Genomic DNA, 25,509 nt, shown 5'->3' on the forward strand with positions numbered 1-25,509 from the left:
CCTTGATTGATTCTGATTGATCCTGGTTGGTTGATTTTTTTTTTGGACTTTCTAATATTTTTGTCCACCAGGTTTCCAAGAACCTACCTTGAAACTTAGAGAATAATTCAGAGAAATCAGAGAGATGAGTAATTGGCTGATTATGCATTTTTCACTTTAATCTCATGCTTATTTCCTCTCCAGGTATTTATCTAGTTGGGTAAGCCACTGTACTCAGAAAACAGGGAGAGAAATGAAATTTTGTTTCCTTGGGGATTGGGAGGATGAAAGAAGATGCAGAACGAACTAGACCAGAAAGGTATGAGATGGGAAAAGGGTATGTTTATCACAACATCAAAGAAAGAATATAAGGAAATCTAATAAAAATGTGGATTTTTAAGTATTAAAATAAATTACATAAGCTTAGGCTCTAACCACACAGTTTTTTTAAGCTATAATGAGGTAACTTCTAAGTCAGTACAAAGAAAATTACAGTATGATAAAATAGTTTATTCATGTACAAGAAGAAAGAAACTGAAAAAAACTTTGGAGAGTTAAAATTCTTTCTAGAACAAGTTTGAGTTTTCTACTTCTGAAATTTAGCTCTATTTCCTTGCTTCAGCAACACTACAGTACCCTGAAGTAAATCAGAATATGAAACCACTTTTCCTAAGATGGTTATTTCACTTCCACTTACCTGCAATGTGGTTTAACTTATTAGTCAACCAACCTGGATATGCTTGAGGTTCCCCTCAGAAGCTCAGAGCAGTGGGGACTCTCTGCCACAGTTCAGACATAAGCCATCACACTCTGTGTCCGTCCAGAACTATTGAGGGTTCTCTCAGACCTTCCAAGGGACAGTCCCTGTTGGAAGGGTCATCAAGAAAACAGCAGCAACCAACAGTGGATGCTGCTGAGGATGCAAACCATCTTGCGCACTGTTGGGGGGATGTACGTGAGCAGTCGCCTTCTTCAGAAGACTCCAAAGGTTCTTGAGACTAAAATATCACATTTACGCTCTCCTGGAGGAACCCAACGCAGCACACATAGGATGGATATGACACTGAGTGTCCACGCCGAAGCGTCAGTGTGCCAGGCAATGCTGTGACACTTGCCTACTCGGAGGACTCTTCACACTTTGATCACTCCTCAAACCTCTCGTCTCTTGCTTCCTCTCAGTGGGTGACCAGAGCTTGTCACTTCACAAACATCAGAGAACCTTGCGGACCCACATACCTTGTGATTTACGATTGTCTTCCTCTTGCCTATGGCATGCCAGCCCTTCTGTGGGCCTTGGAGTTCTTCCTCTCCCCTTTCATACTTTCCCTCCCATGTACGTGCATTGCACAGCAACTCCTCTTCCTCTACAGACATATGTAGCCACCAAGTCGCCCCAAGCCACCTCCACCCATTGCAATATTTTCTTTTTCTCTCAGTGATGACACTTCTGAATTGAATAGTGACGGGTGGAATTGGGAACAGCAGCTGCTACTTCTCAGATCCCTAGCCAGACTTCCGTATCCTCAGAGCCTTCAAATTCTTCTTGTCAGGTACATAGATTCCCCTCACTGTGCCAAATCCAATCATCACATGGTTACTTACACGACAGTCCTTGGGGAGAAATTACTCCTTTCCTTGTGGCATACCTTGTTTTCATGGCTTAGAAAAACTCATAGTTCACTGGGTTTCTTCTATGGCAGCAATCCCTCCTCAGCCTCCTCTGCTAGCACCTTCTTGCTCACATCTCTATCAGTCTTTATGTAGTCCATGGAGAACTACATCCCACTAAATAACTGCATTTAGTCATGATTTTAAACATTATTTATATGCCAAATTATAATGCATATGAAGCACATTTCTAGGCCTTACCCTAGAATTATAGATAAGTGCATAAAATTGTTTGTCTGATGGTGTCATTTGTTGAAGATACAAGAAAAATACAGAATTTCTTAAACAGAACTTTCACTGTCTATCTGCAATCCTCATCCACACAACACCAAAATGATTTCAGAATTCCTTACCTCAGTATCTGGCCCTATCGTTCTCCCGCTCTCCCATTTAAAAAAGAAAATATTGAACTAACTCTTAGGTTTTCTTTTTGAACTCCTAATACCAATTGCTTAGTAACCCCTGATAAGTCTACTTTTAGAATAGAATCGCTGGAAATAGCACGAGGAATCTCCCAGAATAAAGTATGAAAATAACACACGATGCAGTGACTTCGTATCTTAGTTGTTCATTCCAAAGTTTTGAATGGAAATTTGCACAGATTTGTGTGCCTATTTCATTTCCATGGCAGTGTTACTATCTGCAATAGCAAAAAGGCAAAAAGAACCCAGGTGTTTATTGACATCTGAATAAAAAACCAAAGTATGGCTCATACTTACAGTGGGTAAAGTTCTCTTCAAAAGAATGCAATCCTTATAAATGCTATGGCATTAATGAACACATTAATGCCTAGAAGACATTGTGCTGAGTGAAATAAGCCGGGCACAAAAGAACCGTTATTGCATGAGTCCAGCTTTATGGGGTGTTTATATCAGTTAAATACATACAAATGGAGGACATGAAAGTGGTTCCTGTAGGCCAGAGCAGATAGAAAATGATGGCTTGTCATTTAAGGATTTAGAGCTCTAGCTCAAGTCAAAGCTCTGAAAATGCAAGTGGCTATGGTTTAAGCCATGTTCAAGTATTCACTGCATTTCGTCATTTAGAATGATCAAGTTTCATGTCTTATACATTTTAAACATCCACAGATAAATTAGTAACAGAATCAACATCCTCCACCCATCAGACACTGCAGTGGTTCCTTTTTGTTTTCCCTCCTGAAAATCCATTATCCTCTTAGCATCCAGCAAGGAGAATTGCAGTCCATGTGCCTTCCCTGCCTGAGCTCTCACTGGCTTCCACCGTACCAAGAATGAATGTGACACCACGTGCTTGTTGCCTCGCACACACAGGGGCATTCTGGTGCAGGACAAACTCTGCCATGTACCAGGCTTCTTCAGCTCCCTGGCCTTCTTGTCCCTCTTTTCCAGAGGGTCCCTTATGCCCACAGCCCTGCTCCCTGTGCGCTTCCATGGCTGGAGAGCATGGTGCATCCACACCCCCACTCCATCCTAACCATGCCACCTGTTGTACTGTTAGTAAAACACCATCATCAACAGTTGATCTGCTCCCTACTTCTCTCCCTTCTATTAGGATGCAAGTTATCCAAGAAAAGACATTTTTGGGTCTTGTTTAATGCTGGGGGGCTCATAAAATGCCCAGAACAGAGTAACATGTTTAAGTAAATGTTTACCATTAAAAATTATGTGTGAGTTCTGGTACTTTAAACTCTGTAGTGAGAAACAGAAACACAAAAGCTCCTGATAAGTTTCTGATGCCAGTTAGGCTGCGTTCACTGTCTGACAACTGCACACCTGACCTCTTCCAGCAAGTGCATGAGCATGCATCAGTGAGGGTAATAGTGTGAGCTCTGTGGGAACATAAAGCTTTAGATAGGGGCTTTGAATTCAGAGAGTGGTAAAGTAAAATCTAGGGACACATCCGTTCTGTGGAACTTCTGTTATATTTTGCTTTGATGAAACAGACAAACAAGCATGCAAAACAAAAAAGCAGCCTATTACTGAGTCAGCTGTTCCCACCTTCAAGGATTATAATAAATAGCAAGGAAGAAACCCAATGTGCCCTGTGGCTGAGTCCAGGTGGAAATGATACATCTGCCATTCTCACTTGAGTGACTTTACAAGACATTAGCAGAGTTTAATAGGCTAATTACATCCCTCCCCTGCACCTTCCCTGGAGTCGAGTTACTCTCCCTGTAATCCCAGACAGGGTGTATGAGAATTGGAAACAAGGAACTCATTGTATCTAAGTGCAAATCAACTCCCCCAGCATCCCACAATTCCTGATGAGGCAACAGGTTTGGTTTGACTCCGGTTTTTGCTTATGTTGTATAGCACATCCTCAACCTGGGCCATGTTCAAGTTCATGAGGGGGGGGAAATAACATATTATTTTAATACTTTAAATAATATCTAACACACAATATTTGTGTGTGTGTAATGGGTAAGATTTGGAGAGTCACAAAGAGACTAGGGGTCTCCAAATTAGTGTTATAGTAAAAGCGTAAGGTGGTAAAATGAGAGAAGAAATTATAAACACAATGTATGCTGAAACAGGAAGCACAGTACAAAGTTTCCTGGACCAGACTGCATCCCAGACCAGATACTATGCTCTAAGATTTCACTTTATAAGCTTTGCTTACAATCCAGCTCTCTTCCTTACTTTTCCTGTGCTCTTAGTCCTATAATTTAAGCTCTCTAAGATACCTGCCCCTATCTTTATCTGCATACATGGTCTAATCCTGTAGTGGAACCCTGGTAAGAACTAAAATCTACACTGCCTGGCTAGTGCCAGCACTTAATCTTTGTCTTAGCAACTGTCTGCTGCATCTGCTCACCTCAGGCATCTCTTATTGTTTGCGCCAGGGAAGATGAATTACAAAACCATTAGCAGAGGTTTGGATAAAGGAATTGTGGTCTCTCCGTACCACAGCGAATATTTCCAACGTTTAATAAATGTGTTGTATGTATTTGATATTCATTTTATGTTCAAATGCTTATTTGAGGTTAACAATACTTTGTAATTTTCATTCCAACAAACACATCCATTATATGCTAAGAAAACAGTATCTATTCAATATCATGGTGAGAACTTGAGGATAGGAGGGTTTTTTTTTTTTTTACTCTCAGCAGTTTTATTTATTTATTTATTTATTTATTCATTCATTGTTTTAAAATTTTTTATTAATTACACTTTATTCATTTTGCATCCCCCCATAGGCCCCTCCCTCATCCCCTCCTGATCCCACCCTCCCTCCCCTTTCTGCATGCATGCCACTCCCCAAGTCCACTGATAGGGGAGGTTCTCCTCTCCTTTCTGATCTTACTCTATCAGTTCACATCAAAAGTGGCTGCATTGTCCTCTACTGTGGCCTGGTAAGGCTGCTCCCTCCCAGAGGGAGGTGATCAAAGAGCAGGCCAGTCAGATTATGTCAGAGGCAGTCCCTCTTCCCATTACTATGTAACCCACTTGGACTCTGAACTGCCATGGGCTACATCTGTGCAGGGGTTCTAGGTTATCTCCATGAATAGTTCTTGGTTGGAGTATGAGTCTCTGGGAAGTTCCCTGTGTTCAAATTTTCTTGTTCTGTTGCTCTCCTTGTAGAGACCCTGTCCTCTCCAGCTCTTGCTATTTCCCACTTCTTACATAAAATTCCATTCACTCTGCCCAACAGTTGCCCATTTAAGGATCCATGAAAGTAGCGTTGCACGTGCCATAAACAACTTGAGTTTCTTTGCCCATCGTTTCCCATCATGCCACCAATGTACTCTTCCCAAAATCTTCCCTCTCTCCCATAGTCTGAATTTCTGCTCAGTTGCTCCTGACAATTTAGCTTAAGTCTCTCGAGAGCAAACAAAAGCCACAACATTAGACACCTATCCCAGGAACCCCTGCTTCCCCAGCTCCCCACTGCCTGAGCCATGGAAGAATGGGAAGAAGGCAGGAGGGAGCAGATGCTGAAGGACCCTCTGTGGAAAACAGATTAAACTTTAATGAAGATTGTTTGGGGACTTAACAGAGACATTAAGTCAAGAAACAGAGAAGAGCCTCTTCACAGTCCTGTGTTGCCAGGGCCAGCATGAACCACAATGAAAGATTGTGCTGTGACACAGCTGTCACTGAGGCTTGAACTGTAGTTCATGGCTACATTAAATGCAGAATGCAACGGAGAGGCCAGCCTGACCTCCAAAGTCTTTGTGCCCTGATCTTTTGTGCTTCGCCCAGTCTTTCCCTTCCCCCAAAAGTTAGTTCTTGATCCTAATTCATCCCGAAATAAATCAGCAAAGCAAAACTGATCACCAACTAGCAATCTACTAATATTCTCACAACTGCCAAGTTTGTAAACGGCAGAGGAGGGACTTAAATCACACGCTTTTTCCTTCAATGACTAGCTTATCTGTTTTAAGGGGGATGGTAGCTAGTTTCCCTTAAGACCAATAGAATCAGTAGTTTCTGCCTGTGTTGATGAGGAAGGCTTCCATGGACTGAGAGAATGAACGCTCTGATTTATTAGCAGTTCCTGACTTCAATGCAGAAGAGATGCTTGGGGATGAGCAGTAATACTGCTTCCAGCTGTGGTCGTTGCTGTCCCCACCATGGCAGCTGTGCAGTAAGCATCTGATAAACAGCATCTTCCATGCCTCAGAACAGCTCTGTGCCAGAGACAGCACCCTCATTTAGACAGACAGATGAAGAAGGAATGACGTTGTTCATCCAGATTACCAGACCTGGCAGAGCTGGAGCCACCACCCCAAACTGGCATAAATCCGATTTACATTTAGCATCTTCACTACTTCCCCTAAGGTCAGAGAGGCATTGGGTGTGGCTCAAGTTGGCCTAGAGTAAGTATAACATTTTTGTCGTAATTTCCTATTGTACATTTGTAAGTCATACACACATTCTAGTGTATGATGCATTGCTAAGGATCAGATATGGAGCTGCAATGCCAGAGCTTATTGAAAAGCTGGCTATGCTTAGCTAGTACTGAAGTTTCCTATGTCACCATGTGACTCTTCCACTCCCTGCCTTTGTGGTGGCCTCAGCCACAGGAGCTTCCTGTGATGCTATGATGTTTGGACTTTCGGTGCCTACAGATACAAGATAAACAAAAGCCATTTCTTTATAAGTACCCAGCTACAAATATTTTGTCATAACAATGAAAAATAGTCCCATCTATTCATCTAAGTCTATTTCTTTAAAAAAAAAAAGAGAGATTTTCGAAAGTGTTCTTACTGTAGAGGAATATTTGTTCTCTAAGAAGATGAGATGCATTCCTGATGACACAGATTCCCTGCACTGGGGGATACAGACACCCCAGCTTTAGAAGTATGTCACACACTACCATCCCAATAATGAGATTTAAAAAAATTGCAATCTCTAGAAACAAAGCTTACCCAAGGATGATTCTCCTTTGGGCCTTAGCATGAGTCAACACTCACTTGTTACCACTAGAACCTTCAATTCAGATCCACTCTGGTGGCAACTCACATCAGCCAACAGAGCATCAAGAGCCTGGGCCAACTCACACAGCCCCTGAGACCACAGTGAACCCTCAACTCCGTAGGGTTAAAGTAAAGAAATGCCCCAGCCTGGGGACAGGAAGGCATCTAGCAACAAGAGGGAATCAAAGGGAGCAAATCAGTATGAAACAATCAAGTGATGGAGAAGAGTATTCGGTTAGAAAGAAAAAGTAATTTGCTGTGCTTCAGTTCCAGAACTGAAGGCACCCTCTCTAGCAGAAGGAAAAATAAACTTGTCATTTGAAAATGAAGCAAATTAACTGTCCAGATGCCAAGAGAATTAAACAGAAGACAAAGCTAAAAACATCTGTCTTTGGAGAGCAGACTGTGACTCCACGAGCCTGGGAATGGCAAGATTTGTATGTCAAGCACACACGTTGTTTAGGAAACAAGTCACAGAATACAACCAGCTGGTCCGTGCCCTGAGCTGTTTTGTTTTACTGTCCTATAACGCATACAGGGTTATGATGAAATGTCTGTATCAATTATGTATCATTTGCCTGAAATCATGCTAAGTGTTTTACACGCATATTATTTCAATTACTTCCTCCCTTACTCCACCAAATAGCTGACGGTAAACAGCATTGTCATTTTGACCTTAAAGGTAGTGATTCTGAATTCAGGAGAGACTGGGAAATTGTCGAGGTCCCATAGCTACTGAAGGTTGGGGTAGAGCCAGGATTGGAACATTGACTATGCAAATCCAGACCCCGTTTTGAGTGCATGCAGTGTTAGAACTGCAGTCAGGTAAGAATTGAGAAACAGACAGCAAAAGACTGGGGTGGCAGACAGAGGGGCTTGTGGGATATCGAACGCTAAAGGCAGCTGCTTGGGCAGATGCCGTAACAAGGAGGCATGCACTGCTGCAAACTGCTTATGTGAGCAAAGCTGAACTTCCGACCAGCAGCTCAGGCCATATGTTAATTGTTGCCTTGGGTTTTGTTGTTGCTGCGCTTGTTTATTTGTTTGTTTGCGTGGTTTTATTCTTATTTATTTACCTTTTTGATGCAAGTGACAATAAGCTTTTCCTTCCTTTTTGGCTTAGGCAGGGAGCACGAGGATACACAGAGCAGCTTTGACTGCTACCAGCTAGGACGTGTCCCTGTGTAATGAGCTGGGCTTCTGTGCTCCTCTTTTGATCACTGAACGGAGAGAGGAAGACAGCCCTGCAATCGTGTCCTCATGCCTGAGCATGAAAGAAAAGCACCAGGCAAGCCACAGTGATGACTGTGGAATGGTGGCTGTGTCTCTCTACCAGTGACAGAACTGGACCACCCTCTCCTCCCAGTTGCTAGATTAAAAAGTCTCCATTGCTGTACTATTTTCTGGCAAGACCCAATTCTGAGGAATATGGCAATTACTTAGTACTCACCAAAGCGCCCAGCACAGCCCGAACCCTCCCGAAGCCCTTCTCACACTTCCTGATTCCTAGTCCCCAGTGTCTGCCGCACTGCCCCCCCCCCTTTTGGAACAAATAACAACAAACCTAATGGGTTTTAGACTACAGGTGTGCTTGGCATGTTCCTGGTGATCTGAGCAGACAGAAATCAGGTAGAAAAACACTCCAGGTTCCCTTGCTGATCCCACACAGTCACCAAAAGTACAGCTTTGAATTCTGTCTTGCCATTCTGTTTTATCAGCATTTTGATTTGTCGGTTTCTGATCTCAGGATGTTTGCTCCAGCTTTAGACCTTGCTTATTGCTCGAGGACAGACAGAAAGAAGCTGAACCCAGCAGCACTAACTGGGCTTTTCCACTTTTATTAGGGAAGCCAATCTCTTCCTCCTCCTCTTCTTTTTCTCTTCTGAAGAAGACACTAGCCATAGTGGCTCATATCTGCATTGAATTTGGGATGTTGGGAACATAATCATTGTGGCAAACCTAGACCAAGCATTGAATGCTCACCTGGGTCCTTGTTACCAAACTGTGGTTATCTTACCAAGAAAGAAGAGAGGTTTCTACATAAGCAGGCACTGTAGAATGCCACTAATGCCAAATGGCCTGAGGATTACCCCAACCTGGTCATGGCTGACTCTAGAAAGTTAATAAATCTCCCCTTGTCTGTCTCCTCATCTACAATACAGGGCTGGCTATAGAGATACTCACCTCAAAGGGTTTCTGTGGAGATGAAATATATTGGTTCTGGTAAAGTCTTTTCAAAAAAGCCTGGTATACAGTAACCACTGAAAGAACTATAGAGAGTTCTAGCATGATTCAGTGTACATAAGGCTAGTTTAATAAACTTTTTAGAGTGGGTATTTAAGTGTTCTATGTAAGTATATGAATTTGAAAATATTTAATGACTAGAATCACATGCTCAGGAAGTAAACAGAATGGAAAGACTAGTTGGGGGAACACAGGTACAATACTCTGATGGATTTCTTCTGGGACAGGAGTTGGCACTTGATGCATCTAGAAGAGACAGGCAAGCATACTATAGCAATTGTTATAACTGGTATTGAGACAGACAAAGAAAGACCCAGCCTAAAGGTACTTGACTGGTGGCAGTACCTGATATTAGACAAAGTTCCTTGAGAAAGACACCCAATCTTTGTTGTAAACAGTCTGTAATGTTTTCCCTTTAAGTTATTAAAGTTGTGACACACTGCTTGACAGACAGCTTCCAGACTCATCTTCTGTGCCCAGCTGCCTTAAGTGAAGAGCTGTCAATCACGATGCCCCTTGTATCCCAATCAGCTGTCTTGTGATCACGGCAGCTTCGCTGCTCTGAACATTTCCTGAACCTTCTGAGGAAATTCCACTCCAGCAGTAAGAACCACAGAAACTGTAAGCATTTACAGTGCCCATCACACATACACACACACACACACACACACACACACACACACACACAATGAATCTGTGCTTTATTCAGAGAGCTGCAATCTGGGAAGTCAGAATGAAATCTGCCTTCCCCCATCTTTCTCTCATTAGCATTTTCATACAGAACCAGAACAAAGGCATCAAATCAATTCAAAGTCACTTCTGCCCAGGTGGGCCTTGTCTCTGAAGCTGAGTTGCAGGGTTGGGGGTGGAGGGTTGACATACACCAAGGCCACTCAGTCTTGCACATGTCATGGGCCATCTGAATGGCATCCAGTTGTAAGGTTAGCTCACAGAAGACAGATCATTGGCCACACGAATGTGCCAATTCTGTTGTTCTTCACAGAAAAGCGCAAGTGTGCTGATTACAGAGTGACCATGGCCAACCACACTGCAGCGGATGCACTGACTTCCACCATCTTCTCCAGTCACTACTGCCCCAGAAGCCGGCAGGATCTCTGGGAGATGTCACTCAGGTAGCAACCACCCTCAGTGACCTCCAGATGAACCTGCCTGCAGTCATTTCCAATGCTCCTTCCAGTCTCGCTGCTATTTCTGCCTGGGCCAGGAAGGGAGCCCTTCCTAGACTAACTCAGCACAAAGCCTCTGACTGATGAATGAACTGTTGACAATGCTACAGAACTGGAGTTTGTGCTCATCTGACCCTCCCCCATTCTGACTACATAAGCCTTCTTAGGTCAGAGTGGAAAGAAAGCTGGCCAATGGGCTGATGGCCTCCTTGTGCTGTGACACTAGGCGACAATAAAACCTGTCTAGAGTGATTTTTTTTAATTTTTTTTTTTGTAGTTTTTGTTTTTGTTTTTCAAGACAGGGTTTCTCTATGTAGCCTTGGACTCACTTTGTAGATCAGGCTGTCCTCGAACTCAGAGTTCCTCCTGCCTCTGCCTCCCCAAGTGCTGTGATTACATGCACATGCCACTATGCCTGGCTTTTTTTTTAATTTTTAATTATTGACCTGAGGAAATCTTCAGGCTTCCAGTACCTACATAATAGCAACGGTTATAAGGCAGCTTGAGCAGGACCTAAAGGCTATAAACCTGGAAACTGCTAGGGCACTAAGCTTTTCGAACATTCGGCAGCTAAGACACAGCTGAGGAATTCCAGAGCAAGCAAAGGCTTTAGAGATTAAGAGGCTGCAGACAGTGAAGCCTGCAGGGGTGAGAGGCTACGAGGAACTCCAGAGAACTGCAAATCCAGCCTCCACAAGAGTTTCAAAGGCTAAGAGCTTTGGACCTGCCATTGAGACCTTGGAAACTATAATGATGTCGGCTATTCCTGGGCCACTGTAAGTCAATGAACAAAGCAGTAAGCCTTTACTTGTGTCCCTACACCTGCTAGCTGGCTTTGAAGCCAGGAACCCTAAGCCTTTATTCGGGAAGGCACAGAGCTACAAGCTTCTGTTTTTGAAATCACAGTATACTTTTGAGTTGTGTACCTAGAGCTGTAAGTGTCTGGCATTGACAGCTGTAGCCATAGGCCTGCACTTCTCAAGAGCCAAGTCTCTGAGATTAAAAGCTACTCTGCAAGCCGTGGGCTCTGAAAAGCACTGGATTCTAACTCCAGAAGCAGCCCTTTGCCTGTTCATTATGTCCACCTGACTGGAGTAAAAATCCCTTCATGTATTTGCAACAAGATGATGGACCAGCATAACCCAGGCCCTATACAGGTTTTACTATGTCACATAATGTTTGGATATATGTGTATATGCATATACATATATAAAATAAAAATATACAATATGTAGCTATATAGCAAGCATATGTATATGTATTGCTAGTATATTCATGGAGTATAAAATTATATATATACATATATTAATACGTAGTGTAATATGATGGCAATATTGTCAGCAACAAATGTTGAATCCAGACCTAGAGGTTTCCAGCTTCACTTGAAGTAGAAGTAAAAATATGAGCTTTGACAAGGATAAAATATATCAGGACACGGGGTCTTCTATGAGACTGTTTCTCCAACCAGGGACCATGTATGACTATAACCTAGAACTCCAGCTCAGATGTAGCCCATGGTAGCTCAGTATCCAGTATCCAAGTGGGTTTCCCTAGTAGGGGAACAGGAACTATTTCTGACATGGACTTAATGACTGGCTCCTTTACCCACCCCACCAAGGGAGGAGCAGCCTTGCTAGGCCACAGAGGAGGACATGGCAGCCAGTCCTGAAGATACCTGATAAGCTAGGGTCAGATGGAAGGGGAGGAAGACCTCCCCTAGCAGTGAACTTGGAAAGGGACTGGGAGGAGATGAGGGAGGGGGGATTGGGAAGGAATGAGGGAGGGGGCTACGGCTGGGATACAAAGTAAATAACCTGTGATTAATATAAAAAATAAAAATTAATATAAAAAATAAAGTTAAGATCGAACACACACACACACACACACACGCATGAAAGGAAAGAAATATGGGCTTTGTAGTCAGATGACCCAGGTTCAAATCCCAAAACTGCAATATCCTAATTCTGGAACTGTGGGCAACTGTGATCGCCTTCCTCATATGCATTCCTCACTTTCTTAATAGTGACTGTATAGTGACTGTGGTTTTCGGTTGTCTATTTAAACAGACTCAACCCCACATGCTTTGAGCACTTACTCTATGCTGACTCCAGGCACAAGCTAAGAATTGTCTCAACCCATGACTCCAGTTACCAGATCAGGGAGGGACCGGTGACCCAATATGAATCACGGACTTGGGGGGGGCAGTGGTGGGAGGCTAGAAAAAAAGCCCTGTTGGTGTTCTGGCGGAAGCTGTTAGAAGGAACATGGTTCCTGGATTCAGAGGACCTAGCATGGAGTACAAGACCCTTCTTAGCATTACACAGAAGAGCAAGCTGAGAATGGAGAGGCCACAGAAAGGGCAGACGAGAGAGAGAGAGAGAGAGAGAGAGAGAGAGGCTGGTCGCTCGATGTTGCTAGTGAATTGCTAAATGAGTAACCTGCAGGTAAGTTTACATCTGAACTTTCTAGTTTTATAGGATAGTTAATTTATTTTATTACTTGAAGCAATGTGAGCTTAAACTTTTTATCACTTGAGCCCTGAACTCTTGTAAGTAATAGAATTGTTAGGCTCTACTCTCCATGTGTAATGAGGACAGCCGTCTCTGCTTCGTAAAGTGATGATTTAATTAAATGATGCAAGTAAGTCACTTACTTACAGAACCGGACACAAAGTAACTGTTCAGTGAAATTTCACAAAACACTGAACAAATAATTAGCAAGTGCCCAGCATAGGAAGAGCTAGGTCACTGAGGACAAACTGAGAATGCAGACAAGAATAGGTGTTTGCAATGTTCATTCAACCACTGTGACATCATAATGGTGACAAGTCTCACTGTTACACTTGGCAACACAGACTAAGCTCTTCTATAGACTTCAATCTGAACCAGGTGGTGGGGCTCAAGTCTTTCATCCCAGCACTCAGGAGGCAAAGGCAGGCAGATCTCTGGGTTCGAGGCTAGCTTAGTCTACAGAGCTAGTTCCAGAACATCCAGGGCTATACAGGGAAATCCTGTCTTGAAAAAAACCAAAATATATGAATACATGAAATATACTTTTATATATATTATCCTCCAAATCCCTTATATAATGCATGACAAAGTTCAGCGATGCCCAGTCATGCTCATCTGTTTTACTGTCACTCTGTGTGGTAGAGGTGAGGTGCTGAGGTTCTTAAAATATAATGCATTTGCTAGTTGAACTCTGTAGAACATATGTCTGTCCTTGTGTTTTCAGGGTAAGAAGATGAGTGGGTCGACTCATAGGTTCTTTCTCACTATGTGAGAACAGCCAATGGAGACCTTTCTAATCACTCCCACCTTTACTTACTCACCACATACTATAAGAGTGAAAACCAAGTTCATGTGCATGCCTTGTCCTGCTTGCTCTGCCTTTTTCCTAAGCACAAACTGGATGCCTGGCTATGCCAGCATGCTTGTTTGCATGTGGTCATTATCTAGCCTCTGCTCACACTCATTGCCCTATTCCTACCTTCACATACCCTCTGCTATGAACCAGGACATAACAAACACCCCTGTTTCAATTGTTTGACTGTCTAGCCCTGCCACCAATGCTGTTAGCTTGTTGAGGTCATCTGTGAGCACAGTGTCGAAGTGGCCCTACCTTCCAGAAGTGTAACTGCTCAAATCTTGATTTTCTATAAAGCACTGAACACAATCTGTAACTAACACACTTCCCTAAGTATTTAGGTATTTGTTGATTGTGTTATCTCATTAGCTGTAATCTTTAAGAAAGGAAGAAGAAGAAGAAGAAGAAGAAGAAGAAGAAGAAGAAGAAGAAGAAGAAGAAGAAGAAGAAGAAGAAGAAGAAGAAAAGGAGGAGGAGAAGGAGGAAGGAGGAGTAGAGGAAAGAGGATGGGAAGGAGGAAGAAGCTTTCTCCACTCTCAAATTCTACTCAGAGCCTGACATATGCATAAGCAAGCAACAATCTTTAGCATTAAATGATTAAGCCCACAACAGTGAAGTTTGTGTTTTGTGTATGCTAACCTAAGTAAAATTTTATTTATTGCAGCTTGTAGGTTACCTATTGATAAAACTCTTAAGCTTATTGAAATTATTAAAAGAGGAGCCCAGCCTAGTTAAATATTAACCTGTAAACAAGCATTTTCTTGCCTTTTTAAGGTGGGTCTTCCCAGGTAGGCGATGCATTTTAAAGGCCCTTTGCTACTGTCTGATATGCCAAGAGGGCAGACTGACCTGTTTTCACAGTGTGTAATTCATGCTCATTCATTATTTGCTAGCACGGGAGCAGGTGCTGAACAGACCACAGCAACATAATACCCTTATTACCGCTTAGCGCTTTGTTTCCTGAGCTCAAGCAGGCCCCCTGCTACAGCAGTTAGCAAAGAGAGCATTTGCAAGGCCTCCTGCTCTACTGAAGATAAGATTTAAGAAGACCAAGAGGAGGGGCCTTTTCTTTAGCACTCCACAGAAGACATTGCCCTGAAAACCAAATCTAATATTTCAATGCAATAAGCAACAAATGTTGGCAATATACTGAAAGCAAGAAAGGCAGGCCTCAAGCAGAACACACATACTAAGAGTAATAACGTCATCTACAATTACTTTTAGGTGCGTAATTTTTTCACACTGAACATAATGTGGTAAATGAGAAAACAACAAAACAAAACAAAACCTTCCTTTAGAGATATGCAAAAGTCAAACAAAACACCTTCAACCATAGGAAGCAGATAAAAATACTGTAGATAGCTGATATAGTTCACCAAACCTGAAACATGAAAATGAGAAAAAGTAGATCCGAGCCGCACAGAGAATTACGGGTGTTTGCTCCATCCCTGTGCTTGGCTGCAGGAAGTTACCGTCTCATGGGTAGAGAAAACACATGTAGTCTGAAGTAAAAGTGTCTGCAGATCCCGCTTCCATGGAGACAATCCTCTCTTGCCTCTTCTAACATCTGCTGGTACACAGGAAATGTACTGTTCTTTGCTTTATAGGCATAGGTCAAAAGTCTTCCATCCTGTGGCCATTGTGTGTATATGTGTATGTGTGTACGTGTACATGTGGCATGCGTGTGTGCATCTGTCTGTCTGTCTGCCTGCATCCAAATGGCCTTTTTTTCTTTTCTTTTTTCTTTTCTTTTATTAATTATAGTTTATTCACTTTGTATTCCAGCTGTATCCCTTCCCCCTCCCCTCCCAATCCCATCGTCCCTCCCTTTTCTTTTCCAGTGCCCCTCCCCCAGTCCAATAATAGGGGAAGTCTTGCTCCCCTTCCATCTGACTATAGTCTATCAGGTCTCATCAGGACAGGCTTCTTTGTCTTCCTCTGTGGCCTGGCAGGGCTGCTCCCCCATCAGGTAGAGGTGATCCAAGAGCCAGCCCATGAGCTCATGTCAGAGATGGTCCCTGGCCCTATAATTAGGGAACCCTCTTGGATACTGAGCTGCTTTGGGCTACTTCTGTGCAGGGGTTCTAAGTTATCTTCATGCATGGTCCTTGTTTAGAGTATCTGTCTCAGAAAAGATCTCTGTGCCCAGATTTTTTGGTTCTGTTGCTCCCTTTGTGGAGTTCCTGTCCCATCCATGTCTTTCTATCTCTCCCTTCTTTCATAAGGTTGCCTGCACTTTGTCCAAAGTTTGGCTATGCATCTTAGCATATGTTTTGATACCCTGCTGGGGGAACAAGGACATTTGCTCAACCATATTCATAGCAGCTTTATTTGTAATAGCCAGAAGCTGGAAACAACCCAGATGCCCCTCAGTAGAGGAATGGATACAGAAATGGTGGTACATTTACATAATGGAATACTACTCAGCAATTAAAAACAAGGAAATCATGAAATTTGCAGGCAAATGGTGGGCTCTAGAAAAGATCATCCTGAGTGAGTTATCCCAGAAGCAAAAAGACACACATGGTATATACTCACTTATAAGTGGATATTAGACATATAATATAGGACAAACATACTAAAATTTGTACACCTAAGGAAACTAATCAGGAAGGAGGACTCTGGGTAAGATCATCAATCTTCATGCAGAAAGGCAAATGAAACGAACATCAGAAGAGGGAGAAAAAAGGGAGCAGGACAGGAGCCTATCACAGAGGGCCTCTGAAAGACTTCACCAAATGGCCTCTTTTAATAAAGCCACAAGTCATGTCTGAACAGGGCCCATCTGAATGGCTCCTGCTCCTTGCCGTCAGTGGCACTGGGTGAGCTAGCTGGCACAGTGCTGGAGAGCTCAGCCTGGTGGAGGGTGCACAGGTGAACTGGAAGGCTGACCAGTTCATTTGCATCCCAGGCCTAGATAAAAGGCTTTGAAATGACCCACCCGACATCTACCCCATCTACGATCTGCTGGAGCATGTGAAAGAGCCAGTCCTGAAGATCCTGCTTCCGGATCTCCATGACATAGGGCAACAACAGGATATTGAAGAGGAGGTCCAAGTGAGGATCCGGTTTTGATGGTGCAGCACCAGCCAGAAGCCGCCAAACAGACCAATGACTCACTGCAATGAACACTTGCAAGTAAAGATGTGTGGGCAAAAAGGTATATTGTGTGACACACTGTGACACAATACAGCTTCCATGACAAGATTTTTTTACTTTATTTTGAAGGGTAGGTTGCAAGAGCAAGGGACTGATATAAAGGGATGGGGAGGTGAGTGGAATTGGGGTTCATGATGTGAAATTCACAAAGAATCAAGGAAAAAAAATAAAAAAAAATCAAGTGTATTATTTAATGAGTAAGATAAAGAGCTGCATAGGACAGAAGGAGCAGAGCAGTAAGCGGTCCTCCTCCATGGTCTCCACTTCAGCGTCTACCTTTAGGATCCGGCCTTGGGTTTCTGCCCTGAGTTTCCGCAGTGATGGCGTGCTGACCCAAGTGTTCCAAGAGGGAATGAACCTCACCCTCGCTGAGTTTGTTTCGGTCATGGAGTTTATCACAAGAAAAGAAATCAGACTAGGCCAGGAGGAAGACAAACCAACACATAATACTCATCAACACAGGTCATGGAACCTGGAGGGTGTGTGTCAGTGGTTTCCACAGGGAAACACAGGAAGGGGATGTTTAGAGCAGGCGCGTTTTGGTGGTTTATTTTTGTTTGTTTCAATGCTGGGGATTCAAGACAGCTTCCCATGAGTAGAGCAAGAGCACTACCACTCTCTGCTCAGCCAGGGCCTTTAGTTAGGTAACCTTATGTTTGGCCTCAGCATCCCATACAGTAATCACACCTGGCCAAGTTACTAACCCTGGCATGGTTTTGTTGATTGTCAAGTGGGGCGCTGTGTACAGCATGCTTAGTCGTACAGGGCAAGGTCTTGGTGATGTGTGTAATAGTTAACTCTTGTTAAGTCATTAAGGCAATGACTTTTATGTACTTAGTAGTATAAATTAATTGGGTAAAAGGGCTGGCGGGCTAAAAGAAGTAAACACATTCAGGAATGAGAAGAGCCTCCCACCGGGTGACTCATTGCTAAAGGCGTCAAAGCTGAGCTGTCAAGTCACTGGGTTGGCATTTTCATTCATTAGGGGATCATCTGTCACTTGAATGATTAGCACCAGAAAGATCTCATTCTTCCCTTTGAATTAGCACCTCAAGAAAATAAAGTATGACTGCAAAGATAGTACCATGTGTGTTAAATAGACGCAAAGGTGACCTTCCTGCCTAGCTCTCTGCCTGTGGTACACTAATAACCTTCACTAAAAACAGGTACGAGCTGGGTTCACAATTGAATTGATGTTCGGGAAATTTATTGCCATGTGGCAAATTAACATTATGGAGAATCCCTTCCCCCAATTTCCACCTCTTGTTTATGTGCTTGAGTTATTCACAACCTCATGGTGTAAACAAGCTCGATCACTTGCTTCTAATAAGCATCGTATTGGATTGCTGGGACTATTGGGTTTATGTGATAGAATATTATATGTTATTCAAAGACATAAATGCTGTCCTGCTGGTCAGTCCACTCTAGAGCAGTGGTTCTCGTCCAGTAGGTCACAACCCCTTTGGTCATTGAACAACCCTTTCACAGTGGTCAGCTAAGACTACAGGAAAACACAGATATTCACATTATCATTCATAACAGTAACAAAATTACAATTCTAAAGTAGTAATGAAAATGATTTTATGGTTGGAGTCACCACAACACGAGTAACTGTAATAAAGGGTCGCAGTGGTTGAGAACTGCTAATCTATTGTCTTGGTGCTCTTGACAAAGCAAGCTGCCATAAATTCTGCAGCTTCGAGGGGAATGAATTCTACTTCTGGTCTGAACTCATCTGGCCTAATCTTGAAAGAGAATCCAGTTCTGGCCAATAAGACGGCAGCTTTGGATAAACTTGAGTTGTGCTATGCCTACATTCCAAGCCAGTGGGAGGTAATAACTGTGGGTTAAATCAAAGGTTCATTTCTTATAAATGCTATCAAACAAAGGTATCACAGAAGCTCTTCTTCTGTCCAATAGGAATTTGTACATCAAATGAAGATTTGCTCTTGCAAACACCATCCATTGTAAATTTACCTTGTAAATTTACCATCCAAGAGTCACATGAGATGCTGTCCTCATTCACGTTTATGCTAATTTATCCAGTGACCATCTACTTTGATTACTGTGCTGAAAGTTGGTGATTAAACATGGATAAAACCTTCTCTACCCATACGGGGTTTCATGTATGAGTGAGGGAAAGCAGTCTGAGAATAACATCAGGGCCCAGAAGGTATTATTAGAAGCATAACCACGGCCACTGGGAAGATGTTACTGAGGATAAGTGATCATTTGTATGTGCCCAACCACAGCTGGACTGCTGTGACAGACTCACAATAGCTTAGGATCTTTATAATGCATGCTCCCAAATTTAAAAGCCTTTCTTATTTGTGTTGATGTGCCTACTGAACCATCGTTTCATGGTCAACTGTTGTTGATGTCTCAACAGAGAGTTCACCTCGCTCACCCCTCAAGCCTCAGCTCTGCAGCATTGTCTGGTAAGCACACACTTAGAAGGTTTGCAGAAATATTTAGGCTAAAATTGTTGCTCCCAAGGTTTTTGTTGTCAAGCTACTGCTACAGAGAAGGATGATAGGCAGTTCTTAAAAGTTGCTACTTTAGTTGGGCAATAGTGGCACACACCTTTAATCCCAGCACTCGGGAGGCAGAGGCAGGTGGATCTTTGTGATTTTGAGGCCAGCCTGGTCCAGGATAGCCAGGGCTCTGTTACATAGAGAACCCCTATCTCAATAAACCAAAACCCAAACCAAAACAAAACAAAAATTAGCCACATTAGGCTGAGGGGTTGATAAGTGAGAATTAATTCTTCTTTGTATTTTGCTTCAGAATGATTCTGGCTGCACTTATTGTTCCCTCTGCCCCTCTCACTGTAACAAAGTAGACAAGGGTAATAAATGAAAACACACTTTCATGTTCTTCTTGATATTAAAAACTTTTCTATTATTCCCTATTCAATGTTTCCATTTTCAATGGGAGATAAAAGTTCAAAATTTTCTCTGTTGTGCTGTGATTATTTATATGAATTGCCTAATAGGATTTTTAAAATCTCATTCCTATAGGAATTTGGAAACAATGAGTTATAACTTCATTACAGGGAGGTTATTTTTACTAGAAGAAAATCACAATCAGCCATCTAATCTAAGATGATTTACTGTTAACTGCCTTATACAGTTCATCTCTGTAGTCTACATTCATAATTGAGTCTTCTTCAACATGTGACAGGAGAATGAATACCAATTCCTTTTTGGCCAACAATAATTAGTTTCCATCAGATTATTCACTGGAGAGATTATGGCATTCTAATCAAACAGTGGTCTTTTCGCTGGAATTATAATGAATTTGGGCTCTCTAATTTTTAATAGAAGAAAATAATCACTTGGTCTACATTTTAAAACCTTCACTTACTGGTTTAATATAAATAAGAGGGTATGTATTAAACTAGGATCTGCCACACTTGGAAAAATAAGGTCGGTTTTCAATATGAAGAAAGTGTTTTAATTTCTTGAGTAATAAAAAAAACTTGTCTAATTATGTAAATCAAAAATAAAGTTATTGAGCTGATTGTAGTGGTGCACGCCTTTACTCCCAGCACTCGGGGAGGCAGAGGCAGGTGGATCTCTGTGAGTTCGAGTCTATAAAGCAAGTCCAGGACAGACAAGGCAGCACAGAGAGAGACCCTGTCTCTAAAAAACAAAAATAAGTTAATTAACTAATTAATTAAAGTTATTGTCCAACTCTGTGTCACTATCAACTGTGTGGGAAAAAGCTTCCAAAACTGATAAAAATTAGCTCAATATTTTGTGTGTGTGTATGTATAATACATATAATTTAAGTCTATATAGTAAAAATCCTACCAATAGAATAAGATAAAGCCTCATGTACATCCCACATGGAGTTTCTAGCAGAAACAGGATGGGCAGGGTTTTATAGAAATAAGGCACACATTTGCTGGCAGGGATATCAATGTAAGAAAAATAATTCAACAGAACCCACCCTGTATTCCTTGAGGAGCAGATTCTCCTTCCCTTCCTCCCTCTCTCTCTGTGTGTGTGTGTGCGTGTGTTTTCAAGTAAGAGAGATATTATGCACTCATGTGCATGTGTGTACTTGTTGAGGTAACAGGTAGAGGTGAGACATCTTCACCATTGCCAATCATTCCTTGCCTGATGTTTAGAGACAGGGTCTCTCGCTGAACCCGGAGTTGAACAGCCCCGTTAGAATGGCTGGCCAATGACTTCCAGATCACCAGTCCCAGCTTATCCAGCACCAAGATTCGGGACATGAGCGCTTTCCTTGTGAGCGCCAGTGATCCAGCCTTGGGTCCTCACTCTGGTGTAGTGAGCATCCTACTGATGGAGCTAACTCCCCAGTCCCTGAATAAGGACTCCAAATTACTCATCCCTTGTACACGGCTTAGGTTTTACTGCTGCTTTGGCCATTCAAACCTCTTTTAAGTCCTCCATGCTCTTACAAAACTGTTTCTTTACCCAATCTCTCCTCTCTTCTAATGTATGCCAGCCTAACAGTTTTAGCTTCCGGTTTCAGAGCATCCCCTTACCTGGTGGTTTCAGTGTACCATCTTTGTCTGTGCAGTGAGAATATGAGTGCTCTGCTCGAAGGCAGGTGCCCACACTAGCCTTATCCCTGCTCTCCTCAGGCTCCAAAAACACTCAGCCTCATAGAGTGTAGTGTGGTCAAAAGCCCTGCGTTCCCCAAGTTGATGCTTCATTCTACTCTAACTGTAATTTGGGGTGAGATCCTTCGTCTTCAAAACTGGAGTTGCAATTGTAAAATGGGGATAGAAAGCTGTCAGCTTCCTGGAACTGGAAGAAAACTGATGCAGTAATTTCCGAGTGCTTCCAAGCGTCTCTGGATTGGGAGCTGCTGGTAAAGGGTGTGCTGACGCCGTGCCTGTTCCCTACATATTTGCTGAGTACTTGAGGTCCTTCTAAATCTCCCACCATGCCCAGAGGCAAAACATGGCTTGACTCTGAACATGGACGTCCTTGTGTTTTATAGCCGCTGTTCCCTGTAATTGCTTTCTGCTCACTTGGGCAAGTCTATGGCATTTCATGTGTTCCTTTTCATTCACACATTAGACTGCAGAATGTGAGTTTTACAGTCCAATATTCTGAGTAGCTGAAAGATGATTTATTCTGTCATCTTAGCATCAATCAAATGGAGCATTTATTTTGCTGATGCTTTTGAAGGAAGAGTTATATTATTAATTTGAATTTTTCCGTGATTAAAAAAAAACATATTATATGTCACTGGAAATCCTGGGAAATAGCTGAACCATCAAGATGAATAAGTATTTGTTGTAATAGATAGAGAAGTGGATTTTGCAAAGAGATTCCTAGCACTCAGAAGCCTGTATTATTTCTGAATTGCTCTCTCAGCTTTACTCCCCACAAGAATCCCAGTTTCAGAATGACACTATTATCTCAATTGAATTACAGAGAAAGACTCCTTAGTTCACCAGCTTCAGAGCCATTTGATACCATTTCAAGATGGTAACACATTGAATTGGGGTCTGGCACTTTAATAGTAAAAATCCTAGTTATTAGACAATTAAAGTGTCTATTTGGCCCATTGTCATGAAAGAACCTTCATACTGGTAATATGACTTTTATTTACCAGAATAAGAGTTTGGACTATCATCTCAACATTATTATTTGTTTTTTGAAATTAAGATATAATTACAATATTTCCCCTTCCTTTTCCTCCCTCAAGCCTTTTCTTATATAACCCACTTTAGCTCAAATTCAAAACCTCATTTTCATTAATTGTTGTAACATGTGTTACATACAATTTATGTGTAAGTAAGTGTAAATATGTAGAAATAGCTTGCTCGGTCTGCATGATGTTACTTCTATGTATATGATTTCCAGGCTGACCACTGGGTGTTGGATAACCAGCTTGGGGCCTCTTCTCTGGGTAAGACACACACTGTTCTAATGATAAATTATGTTACCCAACATAAAGACATCAAATGGGAAATGTTTGGCTTTAGTGTGCCATATTTTTTTAAGATTTATTTTCTTAATTATGTGTCTGTGCATGTCTGAGGGAGAGAGAGACACAGAGAGAGAGAGAGAGAGAGCAGTGTGTTTGAAGGCCAGTGGTATGAGACATTTCTGGAGCTACAGTTAAAAGCAGTTGTGAGATTCCTGACTTGGGTGCTGCAAATCAATCTCTCACACACAGGGGCACCTCTCAAGCTCTACTGGTCTATATTTTAAATGTGCAGTTATTATTTGCTCCCAGTCACTCATTTACATGTCTCAGCCACCATCTATTGCTTCATTTTTTTCCCAAATAGTGGCAAGGCAAGGGGAAGCTAAGCAGGCATGGCTTCACTCTTCGAGTACGGACACAAATGAAGCAAACAAAGTATCAAATAGTGCCAGAGCTCCGCAGAAGTGAAGAATGCTCTGATAGCATACAAAACACAAGGCCCAGGAGGGGAGGGGGCCCCAGAGGCAACAGAAATAGGTGTGAATTCTTTGACCCCAGAAGAATGATGTCTCAGTTTGTTTCAACACAGCATTTGGAATTTTCATCTTCCCCCGGAATGTCACTTACTGACTTTCATTCACTTCATTTCCTTAATTTCATTTCATTCTATGTGAGAAGACCTCCCCCTCAACACAAAGATTACTCAGGATCATTTTGAATCACCATCAAATCTACTACTTTTACTGAGGCTCCTTCTGTACTAGACACGGGGAAACGCTTGATCATATTACTGTCTTAAACGCTTAAGTGTCAAAAAGGACTCTCCATTTGGTCATAGTGCCCCATTCTACCAATGCTGGAAGTGGACAAGAAGAAGGAAACACTATGGGATTCATCCATCATGCCACATGATTTAAGTGACCCAAATTTGATGAGAATAGTGAAGAGAGAGGGAGGGAAACACAGAAGAGCAGACATGAGCTGGGAGTGAGCTCCTTCCGGGATGGGGTGAATTTCCCTCCTGAATTCCCCTCAGAATAAAGCTGTTCCCAGAAAGAGCTGCCATGAGCCAGAAAGCCTACTCATCAAAACAAGATCTCCAATTACCCACAAATACCAGGTGCGTACATTCCCTCCTGGAGTCCTGTGTGATTGCTGGTCAGCTTTCCGCTCAACTATTGCTTAAAGAGCATATTTCCAGTACAAATAGACACCCCACAGATGGAAAATTAAAGAGTTACTTAAGTCTACCTGCTTAAACGAGAGCATGGAGGACTGGCTCATGGTGCCTACAAACAGGTGGCTCAGAGCTGACCCAGAAATGTGGCCTCTAATGCAGCAGCCAAACATTCTCTCCATCCCAGTCAATGCTAAGTGAGCCACAGCCGCACTAAGAGCTCAGTCAGTTCTTCAAAGACCAGAGAGGATGGCAGTGAGGTTCTCCACGCTGATTTTTATCTGAGAATGTGTAACTGAGGCATGCATTTTGCATGTGTAATTAGTACAGTCAGTATAACACGCCTCTCTCTCACTTGGGGCTGGGGAGATCCAGGGCTAGACCCTGACGGTGCCAAATGTTAGCAAATCTTTGACCCACTCTCTCCTCAATACAACCAGGACACTATAACCAAATGAGAGGCCCTCGATGATGCTTAAGGATTTAAAACTGTAATAAAGTGTCTCCCAGTGCCCAGCACTCAGGAAGCCTCAATAAAAGTAGTAGCTTTGATGGTGGTTTTGGTTACTAGTAAGCTTAGATGTTAATTTCATATTTACAAATCATGGATTTCTTACATTTAATACTGGTCTAACTGTATCTACTCTGGTCCTTTATTCCAGTTTGTTTTAGAGATAAATGAGATGTCGTATATGAGATCATCATTAAAGCTAGTAATATCTTTACAATTGTAACATCCCCTTTTCTGTCATATGCCTCTATAACTCTTTGCTTATTTTCTTAAAACAGATTTGTTAAACAGGAGACGCCTTGTTTCTGTTGTTCCTGCTAGCAGTGAACACGTGAAGGACTCGCTTGATACACTTGACGCGACAGGAAGACAGTAAACCAAGTCTTCTCCTCTGAGGAGGTTCTTTCTTAATCTTACCCTCCATGTGCTTCTGCTTCTACTTGAATTAATCAAATACTCAAGTTCTCACCCACCATCATTCCTTCTTTCTATATATGCATAGTTACTAACCAAGTACCAATAGTCACTGATAGTGATTTTTAGTCTCTTCATTTACTGTGACCTTGGGCAAATTAAACTTTTATATGCCAACCATTTCCATGAGCAACCTCAAAGGCTGCTGTGACAACATTAGATGCCGTGACAAGCAAAGTTTTGTTCCGTGCATTAAGTTATCGCTTCTTTTCTAACCCATGGATGGTCTCCTTGGGCTCAACTGACCTGTGAATGATGCGCTGGGTCTGCAGGTAGTCCAGGGCCATGGCCAGCTCACAGATGAAGAGCTTCACCGTGTCTTCCTGGAAGTGGACATTCTGCTGCAGGTGATAACGCAGGTCGCCCCCAAGGAGCAGGTCCACCACCATGAACATGTCCTCCTCATCCTGGAAGGAGTACCTGG

The 25,509-nt window shown here is 42.4% G+C and overlaps 1 protein-coding gene across 2 annotated transcripts in view; it reads right to left on the reverse strand.

Annotated features, from left to right (window-relative positions):
- Positions 1 to 25,509, reverse strand: part of Stk32a (serine/threonine kinase 32A) — a 107,740-nt gene that overhangs the window by 30,175 nt on the left and 52,056 nt on the right. For both annotated transcript variants that reach the window (XM_060377324.1, XM_060377323.1), the window contains exon 5: positions 25,332 to 25,505. In XM_060377324.1, coding sequence (XP_060233307.1) covers positions 25,332 to 25,505 — 174 coding nt within the window. The remainder of the gene's footprint in view (positions 1 to 25,331; positions 25,506 to 25,509) is intronic.

Source organism: Meriones unguiculatus, chromosome 2 (assembly GCF_030254825.1).
Source record: "Meriones unguiculatus strain TT.TT164.6M chromosome 2, Bangor_MerUng_6.1, whole genome shotgun sequence".
In the NCBI taxonomy this organism is placed as follows: domain Eukaryota; kingdom Metazoa; phylum Chordata; class Mammalia; order Rodentia; family Muridae; genus Meriones; species Meriones unguiculatus.